Source organism: Squalius cephalus (genome assembly GCF_949319135.1).
Source record: "Squalius cephalus genome assembly, chromosome: 23".
Lineage (NCBI taxonomy): Eukaryota > Metazoa > Chordata > Actinopteri > Cypriniformes > Leuciscidae > Squalius > Squalius cephalus.
In genome coordinates, this window is record NC_137144.1 from 15,690,643 (window position 1) to 15,706,989 (window position 16,347).

Genomic DNA, 16,347 nt, shown 5'->3' on the forward strand with positions numbered 1-16,347 from the left:
GTTGTTGACGTGACGAAGTTGTGATGAATCATATATTTTGTAATCAGTCTGTATTCTCTGTCCCATGTCAGTAGAAATAAAATGTTTGACGATATTTTAGAGTCTGTTTGCTTATTTTTATATAAGTGTGGGAAAAATCTGCAAAACTGACATATTGAAAACGTTCGTGTATGAGCCTTTCAAATATAAAAAGGCAAAAAGTAGCGTGAGGGCAATACACAGAGAGGGGTTTCCACAGCCGGAGCATCATACAATTCAAAATACTGACATTAAAATGTTTTTCTCCACGATGCCAATGCTTTTTTCTACTAAACACTATGTGGTTTACATGTTTCATGCGTTACTTATATTGTGCTCGAATCGGTGGGCTTATATTTTAGGTTAAGTTTCGGGTCGTGATTGAACCGAATGGCGACAGTAGACATGGATGAATGTGTTGGAGTGGTCCAGTCTGTGTGTTAGTCTGACTGAATGTCAACCTGACAAGCTAGACACGAGCAAAGAGCAAACGCGAGTTTCACCGCGTACAACACTCGCGTATCGCTTTCATTCCTGCATTCGATTAAAAATGTGTTTCACAACAGCTTAAATCATATTTTCACAGGTTGCTCAGCTGCATACCTACTACGTGCCTATGTGTTTACATAACCATCCTCTCTTCCGCGTTACTCGCGCCCAGAGTTCTCGCGATGTTTTGGTGCAGCACTGCTGTGTGGTAATTGTAGTTTCGCGCGGGAGGATGTTCACCTTGAGAATTATAAATAATAAGCGTGTCTACATTATAAAATAAGCAGAGTTTCCACAAATAACACTGTACAAATCATCTTAACTTAGGTTGTACGCTATTTATGGTGTAAAATAACACTATATTTCTAATGTAAGCAACAGAGGTGAACTGTGCTCACTGTATGATAAGATTGTAGATTCTCTCCTTGTCTCAAGTCAACCTCTGTATAAGATGAATACATATAAAGCTAAACCAGGCTGGAATGAATATGTGGAGCAGTTCCTTGCTGAGGCTAGAGTGGCCTTTAAAGCTTGGGTTGAATCAGGCAGACCCAAGTGTGGCCATGTGTTTGAGTATATGAAGAAAGCAAAGGCAAACTTTAAATATGCCCTACGGTTTATTAAGAGTAATGAGAACACTCTCAAGGCTGACTTACTGGCAAGAAAGCTGCAAAGCAATAGCCCTACAGACTTCTGGAAATAGATAAAAAGAATGAATAGCAATAAACTGTTCCTACCAACTCATATTGATGGTGTAAATGGAGCAGAACAGATTACACAGATGTGGCAGAAACATTACTTTGACATTTTCAATGCTGTCAAGAGTAATTCTTTTATTGTTAACAAAATTCAGAAGAGTGAAGATGTGATTATCACTCCACAAGAAGTCTTTGAGATAGTGATGAAGCTGGATTACAACAAGGCATGTGGTGCAGATGGGCTGTAGGGTTGGCGACAGTACCATTAACCACCTAATGTACGCTGATGACCTTGTTATTTTCTGTTCATATAGCGCTGGGTTACAAGAGCTGTTGCATGTGTGCACTCAGTATGGAATAGACTTCGAACTCAAAGAAAAGCATTATCATGATAGCCCGGAGCAGAGAGGACTCCAAACTGGCATTCCCTGATTTTTTTTTGTCAGGCAATAGACTTAAGGTTAGCAATGAATGTGAATATTTGGGGCATTATTTGACTGCAGACTTGTCTGATGACAGAGACATTTACAGACAGTGCGGCATGCTTTATGGACAGGTTAACATGCTGATCCGCAGGTTTGGAATGTGCTCAACACCTGTTAAAATCAGACTCTTTAAGGCGTATTGCACTACCATGTATGCCCACCTGTGGAGGCGCTACAAAAAGAGTAGTATGCAAAAGCTAATTGTAGCGTATAATGATGCCATGCGGATGCTACTGAGGGTCCCACGTTGGAGTAGTGCAAGCCAAATGTTTGTAAATGTGGGTTTGCCAAACTGCCCTGCTGTACTGCGAAATCTTATGTACAGGTGCATGTGCAGGCTTTCGAGCTCGGTGAATTTTTTTTTTTTTTTGTTTTTTTTTTCTTGTGTGTAATATGGACCATTATTTATGTGTCTGAAATAAAGAATAATAAAATATCCAAGCGTGTAAGCCACTTGTTACTACAAAGAACTGGTGGAAAATGCATTACAACTTATTTTGCTGGTCATCATCACCACGCACAGCCAGCCGTAGACATGGAGGATAGATAGATAGATAGATAGATAGATAGATAGATAGATAGATAGATAGATAGATAGATAGATAGATAGATAGATAGATAGATAGATAGATAGATGTGTCCTTTGTCTCTAATGCACTGTGATAACAAGCGGATTTGTACATGTTCTGGGAATGCCCCAGATTAACAAAATTCTGGGCAGACATTTTCAGAACGTTTTCATTTCTATGTAACAAAGATCTTGATCCCAATCCTCTGACTTCCATCTTTGAGGTAGTGCCAGAAGAATTGCAGCTAACAACCAATCAGATAGCTAGAGCTCATAGCTTTCTCCACATTATTGGCTAGACGCCTGATTCTTCTCAGTTGGAAAAAGGCATTGCCACCATCTTACAAACGCTGGGTTACTGAGGTGATGTCGTGTCTTAAACTTGAGCATCTTAAATACACTATCCGAGGTACCTCTGCAAAGTTTTATGGGGTCTGGCAGCCCTTTTTATCTTATTTAAATCTTCATTGGCCAGTATAATCAGTACTATTATGTGTATTATTCCCCCCTCCCCCCTTTTTTTTTTTTTTTTGCTGCAAGGGTGTGTATGTTGATGTGTGAAGTATGTAGATCCAGAATTAATGTTGTATGTGGTTCTGTGTTATTGTGATTGTGGAAAAATCAATAAAAATATTTGTAATAATAATAACAAGCGGATTTGAGGGATTTTAGTTCATTCACAAACGTTGCTATGTTCTTCGGAGAACCAAGAAAGTGGAAAAACCGAGTCATACATGTGCCTGTCGAAGAAAAATGCAGCAAATAAGCATGCCAGTCTTTTTTTTTTCTCAGGGTATGACTCATTGGTGTGACAGCGCAACTGAATGAATGTGACTGGCGTTCGTGCCGACCAATAGAATCGTAGCGACTGCTCAGCGGGGGCGGGACAATATGAGTCCTCGTGGCCAATAAGTAACAACCTTCATTCATAAAACAGTGTGGGGGGTGATCGTTGGACGCGTGGGTTTGGAGGTTTCGTAACCCTGACTGAAACAGAAAAACCAGTTCTGAATCACAACCAATGAAATTATTTGAATGGAGGTTACCGTAATGTTTGTCCAATCGCTTCTCTTGCAGAATAGTTTTTGGTCCCGCCCCATTGAAACAGGCAACCGAATGAATGAGAATGGGCTCTTTGTGATTGACGCGCACGGTGGCCAATAAGCGGTAAGTTTCGATTGACGGACGCGAGTTTCGACCAATCAACAATGGACGTGGGCTCGCATGGGCGGCGATGGAGTATGTGGGAGGTGTGCACTTAAATCTGGATAGACTAGTACGTTAGAGGAGTTGTAGGGGTGTGATGCCACAACCTGCTTATAAAGGGGCGCACACGTTGAAGCTTTTAAAGCAGTGCATAACGACTCATTTTGCAGGTCATCCACCACCACGCACAGCCAGCCGTAGACATGGAGTCGTTAACCGTGGTGGAGACGCTACAGCCTGCCGTCAGAGCGATCTTCTGGGTCGGCGCACTCATCACGGCCTCGCTGGCTCTGTGGCTGTTGTACATGGTCATCACTGGCTTTAGGATATGGGTGCTGGGAAACGGGGATTTGATATCTCCCAAATTGGGAAAATGGGCAGGTAAGTTGAACGACATGCTTTGGGAATGAGCGCCTGCACTGGCAGGACATGGGTGGGATAAATGTAGTGCGCATTTGGCGCAGCCTTAAACTAAATAAAGCTCAACTTCATGGATTTGGGGGGAGGGAACTAATAATTTTAACTTTTTTGCGCATCAGATTTAATACAACACGTTATTGTGATCGTTTACGAAGGGAGGAATACCACTCACGTACATTTATAATCCTTAAGGAAAGATTGGATCAGCAGACTAATTGAGGCATTAGTATTTTATGCGTATGGTCAATGGAGGCGACGTGTGTCTCAGGTTGACTGATTGCGCCATACATTCATATATTATGCGCAGAAAGCATGTCACTATGAGTCATTCAGGTGTTTCAGTCTGACATTTTTTTTATAAGCTTGCTCTTATTATATTCGGTCAAATACCACCAATTAGATAAAAGTTTGTTACAACATTATTTTTAATCTTATATTTTATTTCAAACGCATACTTGATAATCAACCAGATATTTCGCTAAAATCAAGATTATTTTATTCATTTCTAGTTTTTCCTCAATCGTTTATGCCTGGCCTGACCCAGTTATCCAGTTTTCCCGGCTGCGCGTGCCAGTGTTTGTCCCGACAAACGCTCTTTTCCACACTGCTTTCGTGGGTAAAATGCGGTTTAGTCTTCTACTTGATGTCTTTTTTGGCCGCTGCTGTCTGCTTCATCCCCTCACTAGGGCACTGAGGTTGGTTTTTGGCAACATGACGCAGTTTAAAACGCCAATCTTAATTATAATGCGGGTCCATTCCACGTGCGGCATGTGAGGGGAGACTTGTATACAATGTAACGTTACAAAAGCCGTGAGGTTCAGCGCGAAGATTTTCTCCAGACACTGTAATCGCACTTTCAATAATGTTACTTCAAAACTCACCACACTGTGGAAGATTTTGAAATGGCTCATCATGCCATAGTCTTTCACTGCCTAGGATGTTGTCTATATAGGCAGCAGGTGCACCAGCACTCAACGCCCCTAGCGGTCGACACGGTTATTGCACATTCAGAGCGAATTGAGGGTCGCAGTATCTATAGTGAGTGTGCTGATTCTGAACAAAATTGGGTTTTTATTTGGGTATTTTTATCGAATGACATTAGCTCATATCTTTATTTTTTAAAGTACCACTTGTCAGCAGGTTTGAACCTACAACCCTTTAGATTTTGGGGGTTTTCTCACCTGTAAATAAAATGTTCCTGAGATATTTCCCTCCAAAAATAAGCAATTATATTTTGTGTAAAAGTCAGCCTGTTTTGTTTTTTACTGATTGTTTAACTGTTTAATAACCGATATGCAGAACCAATGACATCACCTGTGAGCAATGTGGTTTTCTGTTGAATGTAGGTTAAAGGTAGGTGACTGAACTTACCGGATTTAGAGCCAATTTTCGATAAATATGAAAAAGTGAGAAAATATCGGAAAATAACACTCAAAACAATTATAACTAATTTTGCCTCTATAGAAACAATGAATTGTTTTTTGGGACAGTAACACTTTTCTTATTGTGAACATGAACTAAAAATTTACAATACTTCGACAGCGTTTAGCCTATTAATCTTAGTTAACTTTAACATTTATTAAAATCAAATGTTGTATTTGTTAACATTAGTTCATGCTCTGTGAAGGAACAAACAATGAACAGATTTTTATTAACTAACATTAACACAGATTAATAAATACTGCACCAAATGTATTGCTCATTGTTAGTTAATACATTAATATCAATGAATGAGACCTTATAAGTGTTACTATTAAATGAATGTACTGATTTTACTTTAACTCTCTCTATTATTTTACACTATCATGGTGTAAACATGTTTCACAATTCAAATAACATATTTTTTATGCATTACATAATTTTTTTGCTTGTGAAATTTGCACTGTAAAATATATTGTTGGTTTAACTTAAAGATACCTGGTTGCCTTATAATTGAGTTAATGTAAATTAAAAAAATTAGTTAATACAAGGTAGGAGAAGTGTGTGGGCAAACTGCCTCAATGTCATGGAAATTTCACAATACCAAAAAAATAATTGCTTTCATTTTAAGCTAAAATTTCTTGTTTCTCTTGATTGGAGTGAAATATGACCTGCACATTTCCTCGGCAGGTTGTATAAGAAGAATCGCCTCTTTGCTCACTCGGCGACACCACTCCCTTTTAAAGTGACTTTTTGAACCATTTCCTTTCTGTACATTCTGTAAGTGTGATGTCAAAAATGAAGCTGATGAATACCACTCCCTGAAACCAAAAAAAAAACAGGGTACCAGTCGGACTCGTTCAGGTTAACGTGCGCGGTTTAGAGGTGGCGGTGAGTAAGTGGAGATGGGGTAAACGAGTTCCTCTCCCTGTCAATCCAGAAGCACAGGTCTTGTCAGGTTGTTTGTTTCCAGATCTCGAAACTCAGTCCACGTCAGTAACTGATGCTTCTTTGACACGTTTGCGTTCTCCCCCGCCTTCTCTCTTGCTAAGTGCATCATCTTACAGACTTGTGTCTTTGCATGTTGACGCTATGAGGACACAAAATGTCAAAAATGATGTGTTTTTGAAGATCTAATGTGCTGACTGTGCAGCAGCTTGAAGGTGAGTCATGAAGTGGAATGTATGAGAAAGGCCCTGTGGTGTTCCTGTAGAAAAACCAGGCATTCCTGGCCTGAGACGCTTACGGGAGACTCCTGGTGTCTTTCTTGGGAACTGCACCACCATGGTTGTAAGCCTGTGGTTTAGTTATTGTGCATGATGTGCTTGTAGGATTGAAAGCACTTTTTAAAAAAGAAATTTTTTTTTAGACCATTGTTATTAGTCAGATGTGGCTTCTCTATCTCTTTCTCTCAGCATTAAGTTATACATATTACAGAGGAAACCCAGACAGCATTCTTTTATAAGGAAAGATGTGTTTTAGAACTGTTAAAGCTTAAAATAAATCTATGATGTAACTTTTTTTTATATATATATATATATATATATATATATATAATATATAATATATAAAATAAGCATCTGAGATTCATCAGATATTAATCTGACGGTTTCCAAAGTTAAGTGTCATGCCCCAAAATCATAAGAATTTATATTTTGCATAAAGGACATATATTTTAGGTCAAGTAAGATTTATTTTGCATTATGACTACAAATATGAACATTTTACCCCAAATTACAAAGAATAATTTACATTTTTTTCATTGGCGATTCTTGTCCTCATCTTCTTAATTTAATTATGCATGTCTGTTTTATATACACGTGTGTGTGTGTGTGTGTGTAATATATATATATATATATATATATATATATATATATATATACACACATACACACACACACACACATATAAAATATGCCTTTTTTTTTTTTAAAGTGTATATTATTCCACCTGGACTGAGAAAATAAAATGGCAATTTATTATCATTATTTTCAAGAAATGCATCATTTTCTTTAAGCACCAAAATGTGATTTCTTATTTTTAATTTAGGGTCGACCCATACCTGTTTTTGACAGGATTCGCATTTAAATGTCGAAGAAGAGACATCCATCATAGATGCAAGCAACATAAATTACATCAGTGTATAAGGACTGTAAGAGTCTTAGTATTTTTAGGTTTCTATGGCTGGTGCAGTGTACTGTGAGAACAAGGTAGGTTGGCCTTTCTCTCAGCTGAGTAGTGATGCTGACCGAGCAGTGCAAGGAAGCCAGAATTAGAGCTTCATCCCCCCCCACCCTTCCCCATCTCTCTTGTCCTCCAGTGGCTCACTTCATCCTTCCTTAGAACACTGAATGTTTGAAAATCTCACAGTTATGTAATAGAGCTGCAGTCATTCATGGGGATGGGGGCGATTGTCACACAAACTTGCTTTGACATTCAAATCAAAGGTTTTTCAGTTTAAAATCCGGGCCTTTCCCAGTTTAGTTGAAACTTGCCAGCATGTTGGCTTGTTAATAATATGCTCAACTCTTCTTTTTGCTTGCTGTATATGCACAAGTTTGTGAATAGCAACATTAGCCCATTCATGCTAGCTAAACGGGACAATGTGAATGAAACACATTCGCGTGAGAGAGTGAATGTCGGCTGCGCAACTTGTGAATGTGTGAGCCCTTGCGCGGCGTGAACGATGACAGCGTGTGACTGTTCTTTGAAGAGGCGGGGGTCTTCAAAGAGAACGCTGCCGTTCATGTGACTAACACGCTTGTTGCCACGTGCCGGAGCAGAGGATGCTGGGTAAAATTGCCCCCCTCTCTCTCCTCCTCTCTCTGTCTAAGCTTATCTCCATCCTCCATCTCTTGCTCATCCCCTCAGTAAGAACCCCTTTCCTCCCCTCCTGAATCTGTTTGTTCGCCCTCTGCGAACCCCCACCCTCCCTTTTTCTCTTCTGTCACGACTCTGCTCCATTTATTTATTTATATCCTGGAAAAGGAAATCTTCCATCTGGCGTTTAACATTACACCTACAATTCGCATCCCATTGTGAGCAGCGTGTAGCAGACGTTTATTTGGATCTCTTTGGCTAAAATTTAAAAGACACTAATTTTAACAATTTAGATATTACCACACACACACACTTTCATGATGCAGCTTAAAAACACCTAAAGACTAATTTCATACAGTACTTTGACATTAGTTGTCCATGACACGTGTTACGTTTGCACATATTTAATGCATCTCTTCCCTAGAAAAAGCATCTACCTCTGCACTGGCGTCCAAAATACACCAGGTCTATGTTTAGATGTTTTGAATTATTTCTGCCCTTTTCTGTTCTAAATTAATTTTTTGCAAGGAGGAAACTGTTGCAGGGAGAACTATTGATTTTTCACTTCTTTTTTTTTTGTGTTGGTACGCATGTGGCTTTTTGCTGCTATTTCTGATATTGCACCCTCTCACCCCCACATTGTTTTTTTTTTCCCTTCAATCCACCTTTATCCGAGTATAGATGCTATTTTGGGTGCTGAACTGCTCTGGTGTGTAGTTTTTTTTTTTTTTTCGTTTTTTTTTCCTGCTGGCCATGTGACTGGCTTGTGCTATTTAAAGCACGATGCTGCTTTGGGGGGAGTGGGCGGAGGTGTTATCATTCTGCAGTGCTACCGAGCCAAGAACGAGAACAGTTCATTCATTGAGGGAGAGAGAGTGATGCGACAGATTGCATACAGTAGCGGTCTGAATGTGGATTGCAGAATCCCCCCTCATCCCTCATTTTAATTGCGCTACACTAGCTTCCAATGCCCCCCCCACCCCCCCCCCCCCCCCCTGTTTTTAAAAGTATAGTTCGCCTAAAAATGAAATTTGTCATTACTCACCCACCCTAAACCTGTTCCAAACCTGTATGAGTTTCTTTCTTCTGTTGAACACCAGTGTTATTTTAAAGAATGTTGGTAACCAGATGGAAAAACAAATACTGTGGAAGTCAATTGGTGTCTGGTTCACAACATTCTTTAAAATATCATCTTTTGTGTTCAACAGAAGCAAGAATCTCATACAGGTTTGGAACAACATGAGGGTGAGTAAATGACAATTTTCATTTTTGGGTGAACTATCCCTTTAAGCACGGTTTTCGTTCACGATTGTCCTCCGCTCTGCTGCAAGCATAAAATCTCTGTTCCATAAGAGCCGGTCATTTTTTTTGTTTGTTTTTCATACTGAAGTCTCTAGCTGGGTTGCTGGGGGATGCAGAGAGAGAGAGAGAGGGAGATTGAGGGTGAGCGGGGCAGCATCTTGTTGGTATTCAAGTGCTGCGGCTGTTCAGACGAGGGCAGCTATTTTTACTCACTCGGCTGCTTTTTTTAGCTCTGGAATATAGAGTCGGAGGAGGGCCAGTGCGCCTGTGCGCCTCCATATTTCTGAACGTACTGTTCGTGAATGTACCCGAGCACGACTTTCTCTCTCTCTCTCTCTCTCTCTCTCTCTCTCTCTCTCTCTCTCTCTCTCTCTCTCTCTCTCTCTCTCTCTCTCTCTCTCTCTCTCTCTCTCTCTCTCTCTCTCTCTCTCTCTCTCTCTCTCTCTCTCTCTCTCTTTAACATGGAAAAAAATGTTTCAAGTTCTTTAAAATGGAAAAAATGGATTTTTTTTATTTATTTATTATTAACTGTTCACTGAAAGGCTCATTGGGAAACAAAAAATGGTGTTTTAAAAAAACCCTTTTGAAACTTGGGTTTTGATGGGCAGCGGTCTGTTATGATCTGTCTTCTGCATTAAATTATCCTCTGAATGGTCCTTGTATTTCTATATGTTGATTAGTCTTGGATTTTGTGTACATTTTTGATGGTTGTTGCTGTAGAGAGGCTGGATTGATGGCCACAGTGTGCACTGTAAAAAAAAAAAAAAAAAGAAATTGCTGCCTTAAAGTATACTCAACTTGGAGTTGAATATTGTATAAATTATAAACAAAAGTATAAATTTGCTTGATTTAAGATTTAAAGCAATGTAAAAACATGTTGTTTTAAATTATTGATCATATAATGTTTTTTACAGTGTGGCAGAGCATGTGCTCGCCACCTTCGTGTCTATAACCCATTCATAGCGCTCCTCACTTGGGGACAGTTTGAAGTGTTCTGGTGTATGTGCACAATTGACTTTAAGTCTGGAATTCCTTACGTTTGGGGAAAATGTTAACGCCTATAGCTGATCTTTTGTAAAATGCAGTCCGATGCGCGGTTATTTTGGTGATGTTTGCTTTTTAAATGCTGCTTTGTTAGAGGAACAGAGTTATGTCTTGAAGAATTTACTATTTGTTCTGATATTTTTTTTTTTTCTACAGCCATATCCTCGCAAGCTCTTGCCGTTGTTAAAAAAATTAAATTCATTTACTCACCCTCATGTTGTTCAAAACCTGAATTACTTTCTTCTGCAAACACAAAAGAAATTTGAAGAATGTTGGTAACCAACAGTTTTGGTGCCCCTTGACCTTTCATTGTATGGGTAAAAAAAACAGACATTACTCATATTATCATCACTTATGTTCCACACAAGAAAACCAGGCGGGGTTGGAAACATGATGGTTAGTAATGATGACAGAAATTTCATTTTGGGCTGAACTATCTCTTTAATGTAATTTGTCCCATTGAGACAAACACGAGCGTGCTTCATTCTTGGGATGAATTTGAAAAGGAGCTTGTGAATCACCTTCTTTTGTTCCTTCTCTCTTTCGATCCAGTGCTCTCACTCCCGTTGTCGTGCTCTCTCACTTTCTACCCACATCTGACTTTGCGCAGTCTCCCTCTGGTTTCTATTTTTAGCAGCCCCCAGGATCCCTCCTCACCCCTCCTGTGCTGTCGTGCTCTACAGACGTCATAACCCCCCGTTCTCTCCCCCACAGCCCTGTTCTTGCCAATGACCACTGCCCATGCCACACTTTGATCAGCATCACACATTTTGTCTTATTGCTTGCTTTTTGTGTTTCCGTGTGTGTTTTGTAAAACAAGAGCATTATGGGACATTGAGATGGTCTTGGTTATATTAGTAATATTTCATTGTGCAGGCTTTTAACGCATAATCGTAAATGTGAAGGGTGTCATTTCTGTGCTGCTAGCATCACTAAATGGAATGTCAAATATGACCGTTTATCTGGATATAGACATAGGTTGCACAGATTGCCCCGCCCCCCTACTCATGCGATTGGTTGAGGCGGTGTTGTCGGTCGGAATTGTGAAATGACAAATGTTAGTCACAGTGTTTATACTTTTTGAGAATCAACCTACAAATGGCTTTCTTAGTTTTTTTTTTACTTTATTTATATTGAGCTGTGATATGAGAAAGCATTTTTGATAAGATCTAATTAAAAGCAACAACAAAAGCAACCAGTTTCCTGAACGCTGTTCTTGTCCGCCATTGGTCAAACAGATAGTTCCCTAGACAGCAACATAGTGTCTGCCCAGATCCCAGCCACATCTGGTACATGTGGATTCCCCGCGTACCAGATGTGGGGCCGCATCTGGGCCGGACGCTGTTGCTGTCTGGGCGCCCCAAACCACCACGCCATTGGTTGACCCAGTGTTACCGTGTTGGGTTTGTTAGTATTTTCAAACAAGAGTAATGTTTTGTTGTCAGCGTACACACTTTTTGAGGATGTCAACTTAGAAATGGCCAATTGTTGGCTTTATATTTCAAGTTAATATGAGTATTTTTAGCGTCAAAGAATTGTTTTGAAAATTCACAGTTGGCGCTTACACTTTTCAGGGAAATCAACCTACAAATGGATACTTTGAACAGTCTTTGAATATGAAGCTCAAATATAGGAAGTGTTGACATCAATAAAGTTGGAAGTTTAGCAGGTGTAAGGTTGTTTTGATTTGAACCTAGTGTATCTGAGTACCTGTTTGCCCTGAATGTCCCTTTTGATAAGCTTGTTTTTGGTGAAAAATTTGTAATTGAGCTGCCGCAAACTGATCCTGTCTTTCTTTCTACTTTTTCTAGTTGTGACGGGAGCCACGGATGGGATTGGGAAATCCTATGCGGAGGAGGTAAAAGGGTTTCTCTTCTTATTTATCTCTTCGCTCCACGGAAAGCACAGTGACTCATCACAAGACAGAGGTTTCACTCTGAGGCCAAGAGAAGGAGGGTGACTAGAAGACTACTCCTATGTTACCTCATAACTCGTACAGTTCTTTCAAGTCACTGCTCACTCCAAAGCTAACATCAAGCTTCGTCTTTGGCTTTTCATAACCGTTAAAAGTAATTGGAGTAATCCGCCATTGTGCAAAATGTGAAAGCATGACTGCTTTCAAACAGGTTTCCCCCCTCAGACAATAGACTCGTGTCATTGGTCAAACACAGCTAGCCCCACCCCCAAACACATGCCATTGGTTGAGCCACGGTTGCCGTGCTGTTCAGAATTCTCAAATGGAAAGATTTTGAAAATGTGTGAATAGATTTTATGCGCCAGAGAAACAAACGCGCGGCCATCTTTAGAATTGTGTTTGAACTTCCGTTTCTGCGGTAGCTCTGTATATTTATGGCATCGCTGTCGAAGGGTAATTAGTTGAAGTGGATTTACTTATTACAGTTAACGAAAGTAATCCTGAGCATTGTAATGTTGAAGCGGATGTCATAACAAATGTCAGTAGATCGGGAAGCGAGCGGTTAATTCATAAATCCGTAAGATCTTGCCTTCATGCTGTGGAAATACAAACCCGAAGACGGAACATAACGAGCGCTGCGAACTTATTTATAGTTGTTTTTACATATTAAACGTGAATTGTAGAATATTTTAACAAAATTGAACCTATGTTATGCTATAAATATTACATTTGTCAAAAGCTCATTGTCTGTCAAACATTTAATTGTATTGTAATATTTCCACTTCTCTGAGGAAAAAGTATTCTGTTGATACCCTTGGAAAGATTTAGTCTAGTCAGGAAAAATAGTTATACTTTTATACTCAATATGGTTTTGCCCTGAAAATAGTCAAAGAAGCTGACATGGATCACTTTTAGGAGTTTTCATGGCAGTTCTTAGCAAAAATGCTTTGCATTGTTTCTCTGTCATAAATGAGATGATTCAAACTCTCTTCTCTTTCTCTTAGCTTGCTCGACGAGGGTTCTCCATGATGCTCATCAGCCGTTCCCAGGAGAAGCTCGACGACGTGGCAAAGTCTCTCGGTCAGTGTTCGGCCATCTGTGTGTGTGTGTGTGTTGGCAAACTGCAGTGCTCATCTCTGTGAATGACCGACAGTCCTCCTGATGTTAATGAAACGGGCTTTATTTTTATCCCTGGCCTGAGAGGCAGGGTGGGGGCCTGGTTCACTGGCTGGGCGCAGAGCTGATGCAGCCTGGCAGGAGTGCACAGTCAAAGGTCCACGCAAGCTCCAGGGGTCATGCACCACACTTCTCAGAATAAGGTCGAACCACTGTTTGCCTTTCCTGTTCCAGTAAATGTGAATTACTTGGATGCTAGATCAGTGCTCACATGATGTACACATAGCATGAAGGTCCTTCCATCTGTCCCGACCAAGTGCTAAATGACCAAACATCGACCATTTAGACCAGTCGGATGTGTGGAGCATGACTCGCTTCCTCTACTAGGCATCTAATTGTACTGTGGTCATTCGTTTAAGGCTTTTGGTGTGAAAGCAGTTTCCTCTTCAATCTCTTTATATGCAATGAACCAAACAGAGTTTTTATAATACAATCTAACAGAAAACATAATTGTTGTTTTAGCTTTTTTTAGATTTCAGTTACTGAAAATGATTTTTTATAGTTTAAGTACAACACTAAATTTTTAAATATTGTATAGTATATATTATATAAAATAGTGTTGTTGAATTTATTATTATTAATTCCCCCCACATCCTCTCAAAGTGTTCAAGGTACTTCTGTCTCTTTATTTTTTTTATAACTTAATTTTCATCCTCCATTTTCTTTTAGCATGAATGAATCATGACTGGCTGTGAGATTGTGAATAGGAGTTGTCTTGTCCTTATTTGGCCCCAATGTGTGTACTAAATATAATGAACTAACAATGCCTTACTCGCCCATGATCAGCTCTCTATGCTGATGCAGTTTTTAAAATGTTTTAACTTTAAATGTTATTAAAATCAACTTTTTAGCGGTCTTAAATGCAAGCACTTAACTGCAGAGGTTAGAAGGCTGAAAAACCCAGTACCACAGTCATGCTAGCAACACACAGAATGGGGGGGGAATGTTATGGCTAGTCACGAACCGGGATGTAATTTTCCAAACCTAAAATTTGCATTGATCACCCTCCATTTAGGGTGTTATAAGTCACAGATAGCAGTATCCCACAAGCCCCTAGGACAAAAGTCTTTGGAGCTCATTTATGTGTGTGTTCTTAAAATAACCCTTCGATATATATAAAAAATGCTTCTCGCTGCGAGGAATTTTCCTCTCATAACTCAGTGGAACAGTGTTTAGACAAATGAGCCTTTGGACAATAAATTCTAATTGCTGCAGGCACATCAAACAAGCAGAGGAGGGGGGGATTTAGGAAGTTCCTCTGACAGCTTTTTCTTGGTACGCAGCGCCCCCTGCTGGCCAGAAATCTGTGTTTTGGTGCAATGGGCAAAGTCCCAGAGAAGTTATTTTTAGAACAGCAGCAATAGCAGGGATGCCTGATCTTGGACAGAGTTCTCCAATGCCAATATTAGGTCTGCAGCTGGAACGATGACCATTTCAGCAGTTTTCAGCACTCTGCGTCTTTTTCTCTGCGTTTAATGTCTTTAGTGTCTCTGATTACAGAAAGCACATATAAGGTGGATACAAAAACCATCGCAGTGGACTACAGTCAGGCTGATATCTATCCTAAAATCGAAAAGGGTCTTGCTGGACTGGAGATTGAATCCTTGGTAAGTTTAAAAAGAAAATTCTCTCTACGCAGAGCCTTGAAAGTAACACAAACCTCTTGTCAGAAAGCTAACACGCACGCAAGTTTCATTCACGATTCCCTGTCTGTGTTTGAAACCTCTTTTATTTGGCTTCATCCTCTCAGGTTTTTTTTTTTTTTTTTTTCACCTGAAATCGTGATTGAGTTTTTTTTTATGTCCGTGTTGTTCAGCGCTCGCATCTCATTCCTGATGCTTTATCGCCACATAGTGGTGATACTTGGAACATTTCAGATACACATTCTCAATCGCATTCGACCACATCTAATCTTCTATTTTTGTCTCTTGATCCATAGTTAACAATGTGGGAATCTCCTATACATACCCCGAATTCTTCCTCCACATCCCTGATTTGGAAAACGTGAGTAACTACTTCATCTGAGGAGGTTTACATATTAGTAGCCACATTACTGTGAAGAAATATTCACCCTTTCATTTCCGTTTGCAGTTCATCACCACCATGATCAATGTCAACATCACCTCAGTGTGCCAAGTAAGTGGACACAAACACACTGTGCTGCTGAAGGGCTTCGGAATTCTTAATTTTGAAAATTCTGATTTGAAATTTTCAAAGAACTGCAACATCCTCTCCCTCTCTCTCTCTCTCTCTCTCTCTCTCTCTCTCTCTCTCTCTCTCTCTCTCTCTCTCTCTCTCTCTCTCTCTCTCTCTCTCTCTCTCTCTCTCTCTCTCTCTCTCTCTCTCTCTCTCTCTCTCTCTCTCTCTCTCTCTCTCTCTCTCTCTCTCTCTCTCTCTCTCTCTCCTCTCTCTCTCTCTCTCTCTCTCTCTCTCTCTCTCTCTCTCTCTCTCTCTCTCTCTCTGTGTTCACCACCCACACATTCTATCTCTGTAATTTTATCATTTTGTCTAACTCCTCTTTTTTTTTTTTTGTCCCCTTTTCTTTTGCCAGATGACTCGTTTGGTTCTGCCCAGAATGGAGGCAAGGTGAGTCCTGATGTTTCATTATTTGCGACTGGAATTCCTAACACGCCCGCTGTCACTAAAAGGGAATTCAGTGCAGCTTTTTCAAAACAGGGTTTTTCCTCCTGAGTGTCGCTCCCCTCCTGTTTTCCCCCCGACTCTTTGTGTAAAATTGAAAAGCAACAATGCGCTGATCCGATTGGCTACTCTGAAGTCACATGCAAC

At 40.0% G+C, this 16,347-nt stretch overlaps 1 protein-coding gene across 1 annotated transcript in view; it reads left to right on the top strand.

Annotated features, from left to right (window-relative positions):
* Positions 1–3,585: 3,585 nt before the first annotated feature.
* The window catches only part of hsd17b12a (hydroxysteroid (17-beta) dehydrogenase 12a), a 15,882-nt gene continuing 3,120 nt past the window's right edge, over positions 3,586–16,347 (top strand). The window contains 8 exon segments of the mRNA XM_079858541.1: positions 3,586–3,845; positions 12,281–12,327; positions 13,389–13,464; positions 15,061–15,156; positions 15,159–15,167; positions 15,500–15,564; positions 15,652–15,696; positions 16,112–16,146. Of these exon segments, the coding sequence (XP_079714667.1) occupies positions 3,668–3,845; positions 12,281–12,327; positions 13,389–13,464; positions 15,061–15,156; positions 15,159–15,167; positions 15,500–15,564; positions 15,652–15,696; positions 16,112–16,146 (551 nt within the window). The 5' untranslated portion in view covers positions 3,586–3,667.